The sequence below is a fragment of the Bos taurus genome, chromosome 2, assembly GCF_002263795.3.
Source record: "Bos taurus isolate L1 Dominette 01449 registration number 42190680 breed Hereford chromosome 2, ARS-UCD2.0, whole genome shotgun sequence".
NCBI classification, from domain to species: domain Eukaryota; kingdom Metazoa; phylum Chordata; class Mammalia; order Artiodactyla; family Bovidae; genus Bos; species Bos taurus.
Window position 1 is genome coordinate 26,362,822 of NC_037329.1, and position 22,176 is coordinate 26,384,997.

General features: G+C 38.0%; 1 protein-coding gene across 1 annotated transcript in view; it reads right to left on the reverse strand.

Moving 5' to 3' along the window:
* UBR3 (ubiquitin protein ligase E3 component n-recognin 3) overlaps positions 1-22,176 on the reverse strand; it is a 205,240-nt gene that overhangs the window by 50,461 nt on the left and 132,603 nt on the right. Inside the window, exons 25-28 of the mRNA XM_059878117.1 lie at positions 21,330-21,479; positions 14,405-14,538; positions 9,190-9,300; positions 1,010-1,210 (exon numbers count right to left, since the gene is read on the reverse strand). Coding sequence (XP_059734100.1) covers positions 1,010-1,210; positions 9,190-9,300; positions 14,405-14,538; positions 21,330-21,479 — 596 coding nt within the window. The remainder of the gene's footprint in view (positions 1-1,009; positions 1,211-9,189; positions 9,301-14,404; positions 14,539-21,329; positions 21,480-22,176) is intronic.

Consider the following 22,176-nt stretch of genomic DNA (forward strand, 5'->3'; position numbering starts at 1 on the left):
GATTGGATAGCATCACCAACTCAATGGACATAAGTTTGAGTAAACTCTGGGAGTTGGTGAAGGACAGGAGGCCTGGTGTGCTGCATGCAGTCCATGGGGTTGCAAAGAGTCGGACATGACTGAGTGACTGAACTGAACCATAGAAGTTTCCATGCTTATAAAAAATCTTTCATTTAAGCACATTTTTTTCAGGACTAATACTAATGTGCCTTACTTTAAGCATATTTTAAACACATAAAAATTTGGATTTGCAAAAGAAAAAACCACAGAGACGCAAATCTTAGTCTTCAATTGAGAAAAGGGAGTAGCTTTGAAATATGAATTTGTTTAAAAAGTCAGATATGCATAGGTTTCACAAATTTACTGCATTTACTGTGCATACCTCTCACTTCTCTCAGGTATCACAACATAAATCTGTGATAAAAATGAAATAGTCAAGAATTTAAATCAAAAAAATAAATCCTACTGAAAGAGATAAAAGATGGGCTCACTCATATCAAATTTCACAGTAAAACAGACTGACTTATGGTAGATGCTTCAATCATATACACAATATTTGACCTCTCTAATGCACAGAAATATGTGTGCAAATCTATACTTACACACAAAGTGTGTGTGTGTGTATAAATATATCACCTTAATTCTAATATACCTAATGGACATATTTTTAAAAGATTAGACTGTGCTTTACATTGCAAGATATAGATAAGGTTTAATTTCATTTTTAAATATTTCAACATAACCATATCTAAGCTTATAGAATTTCATGATCTGGAAGACATATACTAAAATTATAACAACTGATATTAAGGAAAAGTATAGCCTTTAGCAATAATTTGTTCTATTACTCTGATTTTTGTTTTTAATAACCACCAATGGAAAAGAAACACTCTAAAAGCAATTTCTACTAAATGTATGAAGGTCCAGAGTAACAGAAATGGAACAAAAATTACAGCTGAAAAGCAGAGCTAAGTTAAGCAGGATATTTCTGCCTTACACTGATGCTTACTGGGAAAGCTCCCGGACGTCCTTGCAGCTCCTCCACTTCCTTTATGAGATCTTGTATGCTTTTGTTACTAGGACGCTGCCAAAGGTGGTTTTCAACATTGCTTCCAGGATAACAAGGAAGAACACTGTTAGCAAACTGCCTACAGAGAGGACATGTGAATTCTCCTTTGTCCACTGAGAAGCCCTGAAGAACCTGGTCATTCTAAAAGATGAAACAAACATACAGTTATATGATGCATACTTTTACAGAAAACAAAATTAACATCTCTACATTTTAGAGTAAATAAATAAACCATACAAAAAAGATCTCTACTGCATGTCATAAAAACAAAGTCACTTAACTCTTGAGCTTATCAAATCACTTCTTTACAGTCATAGCAATCACGCAACACTTGCCATCACCAATGAACTGCTCAAGTATCCTACTTTTCTCTCAGGAGGAAACATTCAAATAATGATCCAATCAATGTGAAATGTGAATTTAAGATAAAGGATAACTCAAAAGCAGGTCACATTAGAGTGAATCACCTTCCACTTACACCATGCCCTGTTTTCATCATCTATAAGTGACTATTGGAAAGATTAGCCAGTGCTCATGTCACTGGAGCAGAACAGACAAGCTTCTGAGAGTATATAAGCCCAAAAAGAAAAAAAAAAAAAAGAGGAGCTATCCCACATTGAAGGTCAGGAAGGGCGGCAGTGAGGAGATACCCCTGGTCCAAGGTAAGGAGCAATGGCTGTGCTTTGCTGGAGCAGCCGTGAAGAGATACCCCACGCCCAAGGTAAGAGAAACCCAAGTAAGACGGTAGGTGTTGCAAGAGGGCATCAGAGGGCAGACACACTGAAACCATACTCACAGAAAACTAGTCAATCTAATCACACTAGGACCACAGCCTTGTCTAACTCAATGAAACTAAGCCATGCCTGTGGGGCAACCCAAGACGGGCAGGTCATGGTGGAGAGATCTGACAGAATGTGGTCCACTGGAGAAGGGAATGGCAAACCACTTCAGTATTCTTGCCTTGAGAACCCCATGAACAGTATGAAAAGGCAAAATGATAGGATACTGAAAGAGAAACTCCCCAGGTCAGTAGGTGCCCAATATGCTACTGGAGATCAGTGCAGAAATAACTCCAGAAAGAATGAAGGGAGGGAGCCAAAGCAAAAACAATACCCAGCTGTGGATGTGACTGGTGATAGAAGCAAGGTCCAATGCTGTAAAGAGCAATATTGCATAGGAACCTGGAATGTCAGGTCCATGATTCAAGGCAAATTGGAAGTGGTCAAACAAGAGATGGCAAGAGTGAATGTCGATATTCTAGGAATCAACGAACTGAAATGGACTGGAATGGGTGAATTAACTCAGATGACCATTATATCTACTACTGCGGGCAGGAATCCCTCAGAAGAAATGGAGTGGCCACCATGGCCAACAAAAGAGTCCGAAATGCAGTACTTGGATGCAATCTCAAAAACGACAGAATGATCTCTGTTCGTTTCCAAGGCAAACCATTCAATATCACAGTAATCCAAGTCTATGCCCCAACCAGTAACGCCGAAGAAGCTCAAGTTGAACGGTTCTATGAAGACCTACAAGACCTTTTAGAACTAACACCCCAAAAAGATGTCCTTTTCATTATAGGGGACTGGAATGCAAAAGTAGGAAGTCAAGAAACACCTGGCTGCTGCTGCAGCTGCTAAGTCGCTTCAGTCGTGTCTGACTCTGTGCGACCCCATAGACGGCAGTCCACCAGGCTCCTCCTTCCCTGGGATTCTCCAGGCAAGAACACTGGAGTGGGTTGCCATTTCCTTCTCCAATGCATGAAAGTGAAAAGTGAAAGTGAAGTCGCTCAGTCGTGTCCGACTCTTAGCGACCCCATGGACCACAGCCCACCAGGCTCCCCCGTCCATGGGATTTTCCAGGCAAGAGTACTGGAGTGGGACACCTGGAGTAACATGCAAATTTGGCCTTGGAGTACAGAATGAAGCAGGGCAAAGACTAATAGTTTTGCCAAGAAAATGCACTGGTCATAACAAACACCCTCTTCCAACAACACGAGAGAAGACTCTACACATGGACATCACCAGATGGTCAACACCGAAATCAGACTGATTATATTCTTTGCAGCCAAAGATGGAGAAGCTCTATACAGTCAGCAAAAACAAGACCAGGAGCTGACTGTGGCTCAGACCATGAACTCCTTATTGCCAAATTCAGACTTACATTGAAGAAAGTAGGGAAAACCACTAGACCATTCAGGTATGATCTAAATCAAATCCCTTATGATTATACAGTGGAAGTGAGAAATAGATTTAAGGGCCTAGATCTGATAGATAAGAGTGCCTTTTGAACTACAGAGTGAGGTTCGTGACATTGTACAGGAAGACAGGGATCAAGACCATTCCCATGGAAAAGAAATGCAAAAAAGCAAAATGGCTGTCTGGGGAGGCCTTACAAATAGCTGTGAAAAGAAGAGAAGCAAAAAGCAAAGGAGAAAAGGAAAGATATAAACATCTGAATGCAGAGTTCCAAAGAAAATCAAGAAGAGATAAGAAAGCCTTCTTCAGCGATCAATGCAAAGAAATAGAGGAAAACAACAGAATGGGAAAGACTAGGGATCTCTTCAAAAAAATCAGAGATACCAAAGGAACATTTCATGCAAAGATGGGCTCGACAAAGGACAGAAATGGTATGGACCTAACAGAAGCAGAAGATATTAAGAAGAGGTGGCAAGAATACACAGAAGAACTGTACAAAAAAGATCTTCACGACCCAGATAATCACGATGGTGTGATCACTGACCTAGAGCCAGACATCCTGGAATGTGAAGTCAAGTGGGCCTTGGAAAGCATCACTACGAACAAAGCTAGTGGAGGTGATGGAATTCCAGTTGAGCTATTCCAAATCCTGAAAGATGATGTTGTGAAAGTGCTGCACTCAATATGCCAGCAAATTTGGAAAACTCAGCAGTGGCCACAAGACTAGAAAAGGTCAGTTTTCATCCCAATCCCAAAGAAAGGCAATGCCAGAGAATGGTCAAACTACCACACAATTGCACTCATCTCACATGCTAGTAAAGTAATGTTCAAAATTCTCCATGACAGGCTTCAGCAATACATGAACCATGAACTTCCTGATGTTCAAGCTGGTTTTAGAAAAGGCAGAGGAACCAGAGATCAAATTGCCAACATTTGCTGGATCATGGAAAAAGCAAGAGAGTTCCAAAAAAGCATCTATTTCTGCTTTATTGACTATGCCAAAGCTTGTGACTGTGTGGATCACAATAAACTGTGGAAAATTCTGAAAGAGATGGGAATACCAGACCACCTGATCCCCTTCTTGAGAAATCTGCATGCAGGTCAGGAAGTAACAGTTAGAACTGAACATGGAACAACAGACTGGTTCCAAATAGTAAAAGGAGTACATCAAGGCTGTATACTGTCACCCTGTTTATTTAACTTATATGCAGAGTACATCATGAGAAACGCTGGACTGGAAGAAGCACAAGGTGGAATCAAGATTGCCGGGAGAAATCTCAATCACCTCAGATATGCAGATGACACCACCCTTATGGCAGAAAGTGAAGAGGAACTAAAAAGCCTCTTGATGAAAGTGAAAGAGGAGAGTGAAAAAGTTGGCTTAAAGCTCAACATTCAGAAAACAAAGATCATGGCATCCGGTCCCATCACTTCATGGCAAATAGATGGGGAAACAGTGTCAGACTTTATTTTTCTGGGCTCCAAAATCACTACAGATGGTGACTGCAGCCATGAAATTAAAAGACGCTTACTCCTTGGAAGGAAAGTTATGACCAACCTAGATAGCATATTCAAAAGCAGGGACATTACTTTGCCAACAAAGGTTCGTCTAGTCAAGGCTATGGTTTTTCCTGTGGTCATGTATGGATGTGAGAGTTGGGCTGTGAAGAAGGCTGAGCGCTGAAGAATTGATGCTTTTGAACTGTGGTGTTGGAGAAGACTCTTCAGAGTCCCTTGGACTGCAAGGAGATCCAACCAGTCCATTCTGAAGGAGATCAGCCCTGGGTGTTCTTTGGAAGGAATGATGCTAAAGCTGAAACTCCAGTACTTTGGCCACCTCATGCGAAGAGTTGACTCACTGGAAAAGACTCTGATGCTGGGAGGGATTGGGGGCATGAGGAGAAGGGGAAGACAGAGGATGAGATGGCTGGATGGCATCACTGACTCGATGGACGTGAGTCTGAGTGAACTCCGGGAGTTGGTGATGGACAGGGAGGCCTGGCGTGCTGCGATTCATGGGGTCGCAAAGAGTCGGACACGACTGAGCAACTGATCTGATCTGATCTGATCTGAAGCCTAAAAATGCCAGGTTGGATGAAGCACAAGCTGGAATCAAGACTGCCAGGAGAAATATCAATAACCTCAGATATGCAGACGACACCACCCTTATTGCAGAAAGTGAAGAAGAACTAAAGAGCCTCTTAATGAAAGTGAAAGAGGAGAGTGAAAAAGTTGGCGTAAAGCTCAACATTCAGAAAACGAAGATCATGGCATCCGGTCCTATCACTTCATGGCAAATAGATGGGGAAATAATGGAAACAGTGACAGACTTTATTTTTTGGGCTGCAAAATCACTGCAGATGGTGACCGCAGCCATGAAATTAAAAGACGCCTGCTCCTTTGAAGAAAAGCTATGATCAACCTAGACAGCATATTAAAAAGCAGAGATATTACTTTGCCAACAAAGGTCCATCTAGTCAAACCTATGGTTTTCCCAGCAGTCATTTATGGATGTGAGAGTTGGACCATAAAGAAGACCGAGTGCCAAAAAATTGATGCTTTTGAACTGTGGTGTTGAAGAAGACTCTTGAGAGTCCCTTGAACTGCAAGGAGATCAAACCAGTCAATCCTAAAGGAAATCAGTCCTGAATATTCATTGGAAGGACTGATGCTGAAGCTGAAGCTCCAGAACTTGGGCCACCTGATGCAAAGAACTGACTCATTAGAAAAGACCCTGATGCTGGGAAAGACTGAAGTTGGGAGGAGAAGGGGACCACAGAGGATGAGATGGTTGGATGGCATCACCGACTTGATAGACATGAGCTTGAGCAGGCTTCAGGAGCTGGTGATGGACAGGGAAGCCAGGTGTGCTGCAATCCATGGGGTTGCAAAGAGTTGGATACGACTGAGGGACTGAACTGACTCAAGTCTAAAAAAAAATGTGATACACCTTCTAACGTGTCTAACAGTTGAACAAAACTGACTGGTCTTGATGCATTAGGTTTATTTAGGTTTAACAGGTAGGGAAAAGATTTAGTTAGACTATTCAGAAAAGTGATAAGAAGGGGAATTAATTCAGCATCCTTCAGATGTTTCTGATAGGAGGGGGAAGAAAAATTAGTTGAAACAAACATACATAATGCAAATATGCCTTGGAGGAAACTCTTGCTCATGAGAGATTACAACATATGCTAGCCAACCAGAATTTAAGGAAGGAATCCAGGCTGCTACATTTGTTTCCTTCTTTTGACTGATACCACCCTCATCTATTCTGCTCTTTTAGGCCGTTGCTATCCTATAGTTCTAACCACTATCTTACTCTTTTTTCCAGTAGTCTCTCTTGTTTTGCCACTAACCTAATGATTTAATCTTAAAATGTTTTTAACGTACTAAAGTAAATGCATGAATGCTACAATATAAACATTATTACTAACAAGACAAAAATAATGAGAAAAAAGGATACAAAAAAGAAAAAAATGAATTTATTTGCCCACGGTTACAAAGATATTTGGGCTTCCCTGGTAGCTCAGCTGGTAAAAGAATCTGCCTGCAATGCAAGAGACCCCAGTTTGATTCCTGGGTCGGGAAGAACACCTGGAGAAGGGATAGGCTACCCACTCCAATATTCTGGCCTGGAGAATTCCGTGACTGTATAGTCCACGGGGTCGCAATGAATTGGACACAACTGAAAGACTTTCACAAAGATAGTTAATGACAATATCCAAATGAACTTAGGTTTCCCAACTGTTTAACGTATTATTCATTTCACTGTATCTTGGATCTCAAATACTTAGGCCAAAAAACTGAATTCCACCTTTTTTACTTTGTGACATTCATTTCTTCAAGACCTTAAAAATCTAACACTATGTCTTCTTAAATCCAATTCTAGAAACACATACTAAACTGCTATCATGTGTCAAATGCTATACCATGTTACTGCAAAAAGAGTTAAGAGACATCTTCATTTAAGGTACTGACAACGTAAAAGCAAATAGAAACAACAACAGTGTGATAAATCCAACAAACAAGGCTTCCCAGAGCAGGAGACTTGTGAGGTGAGTTTTAAAGATATACAAGAAGAGTGTACTAAAAGGTTTGGGACAAGGTACTAGTAATTGAAGGACATTCTTTGATAAGCTTTTCTGTCGCTATAATTTTTTAAACTGCTAGGTCTTCATCCTAGTCTTGACTGAAACTAGGTTCCTTCCTAAAGCACCCCCAGAAGACCTCTCAAAAAGGCACTGCTCATTTTCTCACATCCCTCAAACATCAGTACCCTTCTCACCTCCAGTGCTGGCTCAAGATCATTATTCTTGCATTCCCTGTGTGGTTCAGGTCATTTAAAGAGATCACCCCTTTTCCTTCCTTTTTACTGCCATTCATTGCCCTTAATATCCGAAGACTTCAGTAACTAGATTCGTGTTCTTCCTCACTCCAACTTTTGCCATCCTCTTATACAATTTCAGTGTGCATGTAGACAGCCAATCTTACATAATTCAATGACCTCATCAGCTACTTGACGTCAGCAACTCCAATGGCTCTGACCTCTACTCTATCCTAGCACCTGTTACCATGATACACCCTTATCTTGTAAGGACAAACAACTGTCCATATCAGAAAACAGTAAATTCAAACACCTTACATTTTGACTGTCAACTCCTATCTCTTTTAGTCCCTCCCTTTTCCCTCAGTTTATATGGCCTTTCCTATCCTACCACACACCATGAGCTATCATTTAAAAAATTCTCAAGTCAGGAAGAAACAGACTCTGATGAGGGGAAAGGCATCCTGGGATTTAGGCAAAGAGTCTGGGATAGAGGAGGCAAAGATTTGGAATAGTTGCTAAGGAGACTAGGAGAGGGAACTGATCAAAGACAGGTAAATTAGTTGATTAGTAATATCCACAGTCCATGACCCTAACTGAGCCACTATTTTAAGAAATCACAGATGTGTATATGTACTAGTCTGCTTAGTTTTACAATTTTTCTAACAGTGCCAGCTACCTGGGTATGAAGTCAAAGGAGGTGGATTAAATGACTAGTATTAAGAGCACAATGGACATAGTACAAGAAAATGAGGTGAGGAAAGCGCTAGTGTACTAGGCAAATGCAAGGGGCGAAAAGAATAGATGCTTTCAAATTGTGGTACTGGAGAAGACTCTTGCGAGTCCCTTGGACTGCAAAGAGATCAAACCAAGTCAATCCTAAAGGAAATCAACTCTGAATATTCATGGGAAGGACTGATGCTGAAGCTGAAGCTCCAGTATTTTGGCCATCTGATGTGAAGAGACCCCCTCACTGGAAAAGACCCTGATGCTGGGAAAGACTGAAAGCATAAAGAAGAGGGCAGCAGAGGATGAGGTGGTTAAATAGTATCACCAACTCAGTGGACATGAATCTGAGCAAACTCTGGGAGATAGTGAAGGGCAGGGAAGGAGAGAAGGACAAACTCCGGGAGACAGTGAAGGACAGGGAAGGAAAGAAGGACAAACTCCAGGAGACAGTGAAGGACAGGGAAGGACTAGGTAGGCTGCAGTACATGGGGTCGCAAAGAGTTGGACACAGCTTAGCAACAGAACAACAAAGGACTAGAGATGTTGAGGTCAGAAGCAAAACACACCAATAAGAGTAAAGATAGAGACTTTGACAAGTGCTATACCATAATGGTATGGTAGGATATTAAAGCTTACTACTTTAGAGCTAAAGTAGCAAAATCTAAAATTACAGTTATGGAAGTCAGTTGCCAATGTGAAATAAAAAAATGAAATCCCTAAAGTTGAAGAGGTCAAGGAACTGTGAAACTGAATAGTTCAAATGGCAATCATAATCACCCAAGATGAATTAGGATGTATACGCTGTAAAAAAATATTTAATACCTTGAAAGACACAAACATCTTTATTTAACATGTTTCAATCAACTTACCCGTAATGATTCCATGTAAGATTTATGGCAATCGATATGTAATGTGTGGCCACAGGTTTGTACATAAACACCTCCTTCCCAGCCAATTGATACTGCCAAGAGACAAGAACTCTTAAAAAAAAAAAGACAAAATATAATTAATTTTAAAGAAGCAGAAACATACCTAAACAAATCTACATAAACCTCTCAATCATTTCATTTTGTTATACCTATGTGGGCTTTGTATTTCTGTGATATAAAGAAACACCTGACTTGATAACCCCGAGGCAATATCTTTAAATCTGGAAGATAGTTTTAGCTTGCAAATAATTATACTTGTAATAAAAGAGAAAAACTGTGAATTAGCCTTTCTCTACCTCATAAAATATAATAAGGTATACTGCTACTGATTATTTTACCTGTTCTACATGGTATTGGATTTCTCTGTGACATCTAACCTTAACATCTGCCTTCTTCAAATGCCTATTTCCCTCTTCCCTCCTAATGCCACTCTCTTTTGGTTTCTCTCCTGTCTCTTTAACCATTTGGTTTAAGCCTCCTTTTAAGACTTTTTTTTCCCCTTCATCTGCCCCTTCAATATTTAAATTCCTCAAGGTTCAATTCTTAAAGCTTTTCTCTTATTAAAACTATTCTCCCTGAGTGAACTTAATCAGTATATTCAATGATTCTTCAAGTTGGGTCTCTTGCCTGAATGCCAGATACAAATACTCAGTTGACAACCAGAAATCTCCAATTTGAGGTCCCTCAGATAAAATAAAACCAATGTGTCAAAAATGTTCATTTTCTCTATGAATCTTTCTCTTCCTCTTGGCTTAAAAACTCTACATCTGTTTAGTCACCAAATCAGAAGGCTAAAAGTTATTTACATCACACCCTTTCCTTCACACCACAGAATTAGTTCCCAAACTATATGAAATCTATCTCCTGTATAATTCATGATTTTGGCCTCTCTCAGACTTTATTCCCACTGTAACAGTCAAGCCTATGTGATCTGTTGTGGGGAAGAGAGTTCTTAAATAAATTTTAACTGGTCTCCATGATGCATCTTGCACACATCTTTCTAAAGTACAAATCTGCTCATGAGAATTTTAAAAGTGCCTAAACATTTATATGGGTCTAATATAATAAACAACACAAAAAGGAACCCAGATTATATAAACAAACTACATACACTTTGGAAATGCATTTTCAAAGTTAATTCCTTTCATCTTCTCTTTCTCTTTAAACTTCTCTGCTAATTCCTTCTTTTCAACCTATAAACAGTCTAGACTTTTCCTCCTAAAGCAAGTTTCTTTAAATTTTCATTTGGCCTCTGCCAAACAGCATTTCAGCCTGACCCTGAGTTTACCCTCTAGTGAAAGTGAAAGTCATTCAGTTATGTCCAACTTTTTGCGACCCCGTGGACTGCAGACTGCCAGGCTCCTCTGTCCAGGGAATTCTCCAGGCCAGAAGACTGGAGTGGGTAGCCATTCCCTTTTCCAGGAGATTTTCCTGACCCAGGGATTGCAGGGGGATTTTTTACCATCTGAGCCACCAGGGAAACCCTCTAGAGTCTACAGCAAATACATGGCCAAGTCAGGGCAATACTGGTACGAGGTCTAACATGAGTGACAGCACATGATGAAAAATTTGAGAGCCATCAAAACAAAGCAAACTACTAAATTTTACTTTTATGTTGGAAAATAGCCTATTAGATGACCAAACCATCTTAAATAACAGTAAACAGAATTCCAATATTAAATCAAGACTCTTCACGGGCATCTGAAAGTTAAAAGCATCACACAGTATGAAATGCCTTTCTAGCCGATTTGAAGATATGCAACAGCACAAATCAAATTCTCACAGCAGGTGAGCTGGTTTCTACTGTTACACATCAGAAAAACAACAGGAGACCTGCTCATCTCTGTTTTATGTTCTGGAGCCACTTTAAGTAGAAGCAGATTTGGGTATTAGATCATTTTAGAATGGCTGGTAGGCAGCTAATAAGCTATTCTCTTTGACAATGTACTATAAAATGTAATTAATCTTTCCTTTTAATATATAAGCTGTTAGTTTTAAAACTGAAAATAGTATGTCATTTGTCTATGTAACTGTTAGATGTCTTTTTAATTTGCTAGAGTCAAAAAAAGCAAGAGATCATTTACTAATATGAGACCTACATTTCAGAAAGACCTACATTCAACAATGTGCCCACCTCTGTACTGTTTAACATTGAACCTTCACCTCAATATTTATTAAAACTTTATGCAGTAAGCAGTCTTATTTCTTTTAATAAAAAGGGACTGCAAGCTGACCAAGAGCACTCAGTTAAAAGTGGTAAAGCCCAAGTTCAACCCAGATCTATCTGACTCCAAAGCTCAGGTTCCCTCCTTCTCTATTTATATATGAGTGTCATAGCTCTCATATATAACACTTCCAACTTCACTAGTAAACACACTATCTTGTATGACTGAAATTCTACAGGTCAACTTTATAAAAAGCATGCATTTGATATGAATAGAGCAGAATCTATGCAGTTTAATTCTATAATCACTAACAGTGTCTGCTGATAACAACTCTTCTTCTTTACATGGTCTGGCTACAAAACTGAAATCCAATAAGCATCCACAATGCCCAAGCATGTGTTAGATGCCCTGGAGAAGGGAATGGCAACCCACTCCAGTATTCCTGCCTGGAGACTTCCATGGACAGAGGAGCCTGGCGGGCTACACAGTCCATGGGGTCACAAAGCGTTGGACACGACTGAGCAACTTCCACACCTTCACACCTGTTGTTGTTTAGTCACTAAATCACATATGATTCTCTTACGACCCCATGGACTGTAGCCCTTCAGGCTCCTCTGTCTGTGGGATTTCCCAGGCAAGAATACTGGAGTGGGTTGCCATTTCTTTCTCCAGGGGATCTTTCTGATCCAGGGATCAAACCCACATCTCCTGCATTGACAGGAGGATTCTTTATCACTGAGCCATCTGGGAAGCCCTGAAGGGACTATAAAACCAATAGAAAAAATGGCCCTAGACCTCCAGAGGTCCAGGGAACACACTATTTATAAGTAAAATAGCCATTATGAAGTATATAAAAGTACTTATGTAGAAATAAAACCTCACAATCACTCACAAAAACAAAACAGATTCAGTCCAGTTCAAGTATCAGTTCAGAGCTTTTTTTTAAAAAAAGTTTTTTGTTTTCTTTCTTAGAAATGAATAGCTATTCTGACTGCAAGAAGAGATACTCTACTTTTTCTCTCCTTTATTAGATCTCCTCTTCCCTCAAATTATTATGTCCTCAGGTCTGAGTTGTATTTTGACTGACTAAGTTATTTTTATTTTCTATTTGGCCTTAGGATTCATCTTTACTCATTTACTCTAAAGTGATTCAAAATGCTGACATTAAAACCAGGATTACATCAGGAAAAAAAAAAAACTAAAAAAAGTTGGCAGTAAATTTCTGCAAAAGTAGAATTCAGCACAATTTTCTCCAAAATGAAGATATTAATTGGTCTCCAATTAGTAAAACTATATACATATATACACATGCTGCAGAAAACCTGAAGAAACAATAAAGAAAAAGTATGAAAGTGTGTCTGTGTATACATATATGTATGCATGTACATATACAAACATAAAGATGTCTTATTTCCAAATAATGATTTCATTTTAAAGTCTCTGAAAATATATGGAAGCATTATCCTCATTACCTAACCCAAACTGCTTAATAAGGCCTAACGAGCCCTCCTAAATAGGTAACTTGAAAATTAAAAATACCACTTTACATTTATACTGACCTTTATAACATGTAAAATGATCTTTTGGGTTACTGCATGAAAGACCATTACGAGCCCTATTTTACAGATGAGGTAACTGAGACTTAAGAGTGTTTGGTCACGCTCACATTGCTAAGAAACAGCAGAATCAGAACCAAACCCCAGTTTTCCTCATCTGAAATTCTTTCTACTCCACATAACACCTCCCTATCTAGGGTTTCCATCTCCTTCAGAATCCACTGGAAACATCCTTATCTAGACTACTGAATCACACTCTACTCTGACTCTTACCACGTTAGATCAGTTACTGTTTATTCTAGATAAGTATTCTGTCTGCCACATAACCTACTAGCTGCTTCCATTTAACTTAGTACATTATGTACATGAAGGAATTATATTTGGAAATCTACTAATATATATTTTTATATGTGTGTGTGTGTGTTTATATATATATAACTAAAAATAATGCTTCATTTTATATTTTAAGTATTTTAAGTTATTAACAGATGTTACTTAACTCAAAATACAGCAGAGTCAAATAACAACAGGTGAAAGGAATCCCCATTTGATAACCCCTCTGCTGCTAAGTTACCTCAGTCGTGTCCGACTCTGTGTGACCCCATAGACGGTAGCCCACTAGGCTGCCCTGTCCCTGGGATTCTCCAGGCAAGAACACTGGAGTGGGTTGCCATTTCCTTCTCCAGTGCATGAAAGTAAAAAGTGAAAGTGAAGTCGCTCAGTCGTGTCCTACTCTTAGCGGCCCCATGGACTGCAGCCTACCAGGCTCCTCCGTCCATTGGATTTTCCAGGCAAGAGTACTGGAGTGGGGTGTCATTGCTTTCTCCATGATAACCCCTCAGGAAACTTAAAAAACGGTATCAAAATTTTACAAAGAAGTTAACAATGTTGCCGCTACTAAATAAACTGCGTTGACCTAAGTCTTATGAATACCTGAGAGTTAGAGCCACAAAGTACGAAGAGCCAGGGAAAAAATCTACCAAGTTCACAACAAGAAATCATAGAAGCCATGATAAATCTGCCCCTACTTTACATATCAAAGCATCATGAGACTTTATTGTGTATCTTTAAATGAAAAAGACAGAAGCAAAAATCTTCATAAAACATAAGTGCCACATCTAAAAGTTTTTATAATGTATATAAAATAATATATAAAAGTGTTTAAAATGATAATATAAACTTATCATTCCACTGAACTGAATTTGTATATCTTATAATAAACAACATTTAAAACAAAGGCATAATATTTGAAACCTGAAATTTTTATGTGTTAACTGACTTCTATTTATTACTATCCACATACTAATTTTTTTCTAATAAAGTTCCAAATTCCAAGTCAGAAAGATATTTAGTTGAAGAAAAATATAAAACTCTGGAGAGAAATATCTATCAATTTTACAGACAAAAATAACATTTAATAAAAAGAATACTTACATCCTTAAAATAACGTTGTAATAATGAGAGCCTCACGTCATGAACTGCTGCACATGTATCCCAGGGGTATATCTGCTCCTCTTCAGAGATAGGCAACTTTTTTGGCTCAATGTTGTCACGGCACTGCCCCAAAACTATATTAACAACAGAGATAAGAGCCCGTTAAAAAAAACTAACATGTGGACTTTATTCACCAAGAAAAGCAGAGTTATTTACCATAAGCTTCTTAATTTTTTCACTATTACAATATTTTTAAAGACCTACAAAAAGTGATATCCTAATTTTCTTCTACAGAGTAAATAAACTTTTAATATGTGAATGTTTATTTTTTAAAATAACATCAGGGTTGGCGAGACGGGCAAAGTAAGCCTGGAATTGTGTGTAAAGAGGAAAGAGGTATTCAAGCACTGAGCGGGGACCTAAAGGAATTCTGACTAGCCAAATTCAAGAATAATGACAATAACAGGTAACATGTTCATTGATTCAGGCAGGGAACATGAAGTAAAAGGGTATAATGTTAGACTGTCAGAATACCAACCAAGTGATTAAACTTGGTTAACATCACCAATAATGGAACAAACTATCACTATGAGTCTCTTGATGTGATGCAACGGGAAGGAACAGCATCATACTACCATTGCCAAAAATGTTTAACTTTAATCTAATAACAGGGAAAGCAAAAGTGAAAGTCGCTCAGTCATGTCTGACTCTTTGCAACCACATGGACTACACAATCCATGGAATTCTCCAGGCAAGAAATACTGGAGTGGATGATAGCCATTCCCTTCTCCAGGGGATCTCTCCAACCCAGGGATCAAACCCAGGTCTCCCGCACTGCAGGCAGATTCTTTACCAGTTAAGCCACAACGGAAGCCCAATAACAGGGAAACAATCACATAAATCCAGAAAAAGAGACAGTCTACAGAATAAACTTGAACTCTTCAAAATTTTTTAAAATGCCTGGAGAAACTGTTTCGGATTAAAGGAGACTAACAAGAAATGACAACTAACTGCAACACATGATCTTCACTTGTCTCTTGGAACAAGAAAAATATATATCTGGTATATAAAATATTATTGGGAGACTCTGAACACAGAATATTTGATTCTATTCTTATTAAATTTATTCAGTATGATTGGTACTAAGCTTGTATAAAAGAATATCTTTATTCTTAGGTGATATATCCTGAAGTATTTAGGGATAAAAATGTCCAAGATGTCTACCTCTGACAAGTGTGTGTGTGTCTGTGTATAGATAAGTATGGGAAAGAAAACATAAACATGGAAATATGCTAGCCATCAGCGAGTATAGGTGAAGGCTTTTCAACTTTTCTGTAGATGTAAAAGTCAGTCGAAATGAAAAGGTGGGAAAAGAGGTATTTTTATAATTGTAAAACACATACCACACAAAAAGGAAGTGGGGGTATAGGCATAAAGTGCCACACATTAAGACTCAATAAGTCATTCTTAGAGAAGGAAATATCAGACACAGAGCTGTGGGCCCCAAGTTCTGGGGAGATTTGTAACAGCAGCAGCAGCAGCAGAAAGAATAGACAAAAGCAAGTAGATGCTAGAAACTAAAATATAATTAGCCATGATGTATAATCCTTTTAATAAACTGCCAAACTTGGTTAGCTAGGATTTTGTTAAGGACTTTTACATCTCTATTCATAAGGGATACACGTCTATCATTTTCTTTTCTTTTGAAATCCTTATCTGGCTTTGGTATCAAGGTAGTGCTGACCTCAGAGAATGAGGTAAGAAGTGTTCCCTTCTCTCTTTTCATTTTTTTTTTTCTTTTGGACAAATCTAAGGAGGAAGAGTCTTAATTCTTTAAATGGCAGAAGACCAAAACAGACATTTATTCAAAGACAGGCCAACAGGCACATGAAAAGATGCTCAAGATCCCTAACTATTAGAGAAATCCAAATCAAAACTGCAGTGAGGTACCATCTCAAACCAGTCAGAATGGCCATCATTAAAAAGTCTACAAATAACAAATGCTGGAAAGGGTGTGGAGAAAAGGATCTCTCCTACAAGGTGGTGATATAGTGCTATATACAGTTACTGGTATACTGCTATACATAGTATAGTTATACTGCTATAACCACTGTGGAAAACATTATGAAGGTCCTCAGAAAACTAAAAGTAGAATTACAATATGACCCAGCAATCCCACTTCTGGGCATACACCCAGACGAAACTATCATTCAAAAAGATACATGCACCCCTGTGTTCACAGCAGCAGTGTTCACAACAGCCAAGATGTGGGAGCAACCTACATGCTCATCGCCAGAGGAATGGATAATAAGATGCGGTACATATATACAAAGGAATACTACTCAGTCATAGAAAAGAACAAAATAATGCCATTTACAGCACTATGGATGCAATCAGAGATTATTGTGCTAAGTAAAGCACGTCAGAAAGACAAAGACAAAACCATATATTACTTATATGTGGAATCTAAAGTATGACACAAATGAACCTATCTATGAAAGAGAAACAGAACAGACTGGTGGTTGCCAACGGAGAGAGCTGAGGAGGGTTGCAGTGGGAGGCTGGGGTTAGCAGATACGAGCTTTCATATATAGAATGGATAAACAACAAGGTCCTACTGTATAGCACAAAGAACTATATATTCAATATCCCATGATAAAGCATAACAGAAAGAATATTTTTTAAAAAAGAATGTGTGTGTGTGTATATATATGTGTGTGTGCGTGTATAACTGAACCATTTTGCTGTACAACAGAGATTAACATAACATTGTAAATCAACTATACTTTAATTAAAGATACTAATAAAAAAATGTTCATTGACCCAATTTCTTCAAATAGCAAAGTGCATTTGGGGTGGGCGGCGGGGTGGAAATGACAGGCACAGGAAAAGATAAGATGGGACTCTATTAAATAGAAGACTATAAGGAGTCTCTACAACTATAAATAAATAAATAAAATAAAATAAATAAGAAACAATTGGGGAATTTTGAACTCTGACTAGATAGTTGATGATATTGAGGAATTAAGTTATTCAGGAGTGACTGTGGTTTTAAAAAATAAGTCTTTAAAAAAATAAGTCTTTTCTATTCAGCAGATATGGTGAAATACTTATAGATGAAATAAAATGATGCCTGGAATCTGCTTCCAAATAATTCTAGGAGAAAAAATTAGTCACAAGTTAATCACTGTTAGAGATTGACGGAGACATTAGAAATTGATGGGGACATGGAGGTACATTTTACTAGTCTCTTTACATCACCACATAGTTAAAATTTTCCATATTCAAAGATAAAAGAAAGAGAGAAGAGAAAAAATAAATAAAGAATTCAGAAGAAAAAAGTAAAGAGGGGTAAAAGGTGAGAGGATGTCAGAGGGTGGTGAGGCTCAGAAAGAAAGGAAACAGCCAGAGATTTTCCCTGCTACAATTCCTAATTAAAATCACTCTTGAGATTTAATAGCTTTTAATACTAGTTTCTTATATTTTTCCTCCTATCTTGAAATGACAAAAGAGCTCTGGAACAGTGGGATTATCTAATATTAACTAGTTTAGTATAAAAAATTGCTATAAGGGAATTAAATGAAGTAACAAGTCAAAGCAACTTTAAAAATATAAAACAATGAACAAATAACAGTCCAAAATAATAACATAAGCTTCACTGGGGCAGAGATATTATTTTGTTTGGCTCTTATTGTAATAGCGATGATCAATAAATACATGTGAAATGAATACATGAATAAAATAAAACATTAAGTTGATGATTATACAGTACTTGGTGAAGAAGTTATAGAGGGACAAGTAAGAGGCAAAAATCTAATAAACTGAATTCCTTAAAAGAGCAGAAAAAGATAAGCAGCTGTGAAATTGGGTCAGAACTCCAACACATTTCCTTTTAATTATAGTAGTTACTTCTCATCTAGACGGCTCTATTGTCTTATTCAGTGAGGGTTTCACAGATCAATTTCAAATTTTAACAAGAGTAATAAGACAAAAAAACTAATGTACCAGGCACCATATTAGATCCTTTTACCTATATTACATTACTTAACCAACATGACAATCCTCAAAAGTCACTATTATCTCTATATTTAAAAGAAAGCAACAAACTTGGCCAGATTAAGTCAAGCAGTAGATGTTTTTCTGGAACTCTCTTGCTTTTTCGATGATCCAGTGGATGTTGGCAATTTGATCTCTGGTTCCTCTGCCTTTTCTAAAACCAGCTTGAACATCAGGAAGTTCACAGTTCACCTATTGCTGAAGCCTGGCTTGGAGAATTTTGAGCATTACTTTGCTAGCCTGTGAGATGAGTGCAATTGTGCGGTAGTTTGAGCATTCTTTGGTATTGCCTTTCTTTGGGATTAGAATGAATACTGACCTTTTCCAGTCCTGTGGCCACTGCTGAGTTTTCCAAATTTGCTGGCGTATTGAGTGCAGCACTTTCACAGCATCATCTTTCAGGATCTGAAATAGCTCAACTGGAATTCACTAGCTTTGTTTGTAGTGATGCTTCCTAAGTCCCACTTGACTTCACATTCCAGGATGTCTGGCTCTAGGTGAGTGATCACACCATTGTGACTATTTGGGTCATGAAGATCTGTTTTGTACAGTTCTTCTGCATATTCTTGCCACCTCTTCTTAATATCTTCTGCTTCTGTTAGGTCCATATCATTTCTGTCCTTTATTGAGCCCATCTTTGCATGAAATGTTCCCTTGGTATCTAATTTTCTTGAAGAGATCTCTAGTCTTTCCCATTCTATTGTTTTCCTCTATTTCTTTGCACTGATCACTGAGGAAGGCCTTCTTATCTCTCCTTGCTGTTTTTTGGAACTCTGCATTCAAATGGGTATATCTTTCCTTTTCTCCTTTGCTTTTGGCTTCTCTTCTCTTCACAGCTATTTGTAAGGCCTCCTCAGACAGCCACTTTGCTTTTTTGCATTTCTTTTTCTTGGGGATGGTCTTGATCCCTGTCTCCTGTACAATGTCATGAACCTCCGTCCATAGTTCATCAGGCACTCTGTCTATCACATCTAGTCCCTTAAATCTATTTCTTATTTCCACTGTATAATTGTAAGGGATTTGATTTAGGTCATACCTGAATGGTCTAGAAAAACATCTATTTCTGCTTTATTGACTATGCCAAAGGCTTTGACTGTGTGGATCACAATAAACTCTGGAAAATTCTGAAAAAGATGGGAATACCAGACTACCTGACCTGCCTCTTGAGAAATCTGTATGCAGGTCAGGAAGCACCAGTTAGAACTGGACATTGAGCAACAGACTGGTTCCAAATAGGAAAAGGAGTACGTCAAGGCTGTGTACTGTCACCATGCTTATTTAACTTCTATGCAGAGGACATCATGAGAAATGCTCAGCTGGATGAAGCACAAGCTAGAATCAAGACTGCCGGGAGAAATATCAATAACCTCAGATATGCAGATACCACCACCCTTATGGCAGAAAGTGAAGAAGAACTAAAGAGCCTCCTGATGAAATTGAAAGGGGAGAGTGAAAAAGTTGGCTTAAAGCTCAACATTCAGAAAACCAAGATCATGGCATCCGGTCCCATCACTTCATGTCAAACAGATGGGGAAACAGTGACAGACTTTATATTTTTGGGCTCCAAGATCATTGCAGATGGTGACTGCAGCCATGAAATTAAAAGACGCTTACTCCTTGAGAGAAAAGTTATGACCAACTTAGACAGCTTATTAAAAAGCAGAGATATTACTTTGCCAACAAAAGGTCCATCTAGTCAAACCTATGGTTTTTCCAGTAGTCATGTAGGGATGTAAGAGTTGGACCATAAAGAAAGCTGAGCACCAAAGAATTGATGCTTTTGAACTGTGGTGTTGGAGAAGACTCTTGAGAGTCCCTTGGACTGCAAGGAGATCCAACCAGTCCATCCTAAAGGAAATCAGTCCTGAGTGTTCATTGGAAGGACTGATGTTGAAACTGAAACTCTAATCCTTTAGCTACCTGATGTGAAGAGGTGACTGATTTGAAAAGACCCTGATGCTGGGAAAGACTGAAGCGGATGACAGAGGATTAGATGGTTGGATGGCATCACTGACTCAATGGACATGAAGTTTGGGTAAACTCTGGGAGTTGGTGATGGACAAGGAGGCCTGGCGTGCTCTGGTCCACAGGGTTGCAAAGAGCCGGACATGACTGAGCGACTGGACTGAACTGAACTGAACTGAACCTGTATCTGAATTCTGAGGAATTTCTTATATCTAACTCTTTCTACTCTACTAATTCAGAGTAAACACCCTAGAAAAAAAAATGCCCTGGAGAAATATGTAAGTCTTTTATTTACTTCACTTCACACATACTCTTATTGAAAAAGGATACATTCATTGGAACTGGAGTGTAATATTTATCACTACCTCAAAATACTTCAGTATGGCAGAGAATAGAGAATATTCAGACAAATCCTTCAAATTTTTAAAAACATTATTTTAACTCTAAGATTTGCAAACGTCAATTGGCAGGCTGTTACAAGAGTGACTGCTTCTATGCTCAAGAAACAAGGGCAAAACAACCTGAATATGTCTTATATAATTAAAATATTTAAACTGACTATTTTTGGACTTAAATGTTTCTAGATATTAGAACAATCAAGTTGCCAAGAAAGATGAACTCAGTTTTTGGCCACCCAGCATTGGTAAGATTCCATCACACTCTAAAGAAAAAGACTATGTAACATACAGAGAGATCTCTCTTAAATGTTTCTTTCAACACTCCAAGAAAGTGAGATAAACCAGATTAAGAATCTTTGCTAAAAAAAAACCTATAAAGATCCTTGCTATACAGATCTGCAGTTATACCTAAACAAAAATCTAGCTTTTATTTGAGGGATTTACTAATCTGCTGCAAATACTTCATCTCTAAAAATGTTCCCACTAAAAATTACTTTGATTTTTACCTGAGGATGCTTGTAACAGGACAACCAATCCCGTAGGTCTGTCTTCAGAGGAGGGCCCACTCTGTCCACAAATAACACAATCATATACTGCCTCAGAAACTTGAGGTTCTGCTGTGGTGATCTCCATAGGAATATCACTCTCTGGAGAATCTGAGGAGAAAAAGTTGCAATCTTAATTCCTGAAAAGAAAATCTCTCTTTAATAAAATTATGAAAAAAAATCAAGCTCAAATAATTTGGAACTTCAGTATCAATAAATTATATAGTAATAAAACTATGGGAAAATTATCTCACCAAAATAAAATGTTTTCTCATAAAAGACAAAATTACAAAGAATGGATGTTATGAAAGACTTCCGATTCCTGGGTTGGGAAGACCTCCTTGAAGAGGAAATAGTAACCTACTCCAGTATTCTTGACTGGGAAATCCCATGGATAGAGAAGCCTGGTGTGCTACAGTCCATGGGGTCACAAAGAGTTGGATGTGACTTAGCGACTAAAACAACTCTTCTAATGTTGTATCATACGTAAAATTAAAACAAAAAACACAGATGCAAAGGTATTTGTATCTAAAAATATTGTTTTAATATTATAATTTAAGGAAATAAGGGGGAGGTCATTTGCTTTAGTTTTCTTTGAAGCACTTCAGAGGGAAAATTTATAATAACATAGCAGCTCTTGTAAAGAAATGGCAATATTTACTAGGAGATAAAAGGGTAAAAAATTTTTTCTTTTTTCTTTTAATTGTAGTGATTATATTTTAGTGATAATAATTATCAATATGTATTTATGTAGGATAAACATTTCTATATGACCATACATATAATAAAACAAAACTATAATAGAAAA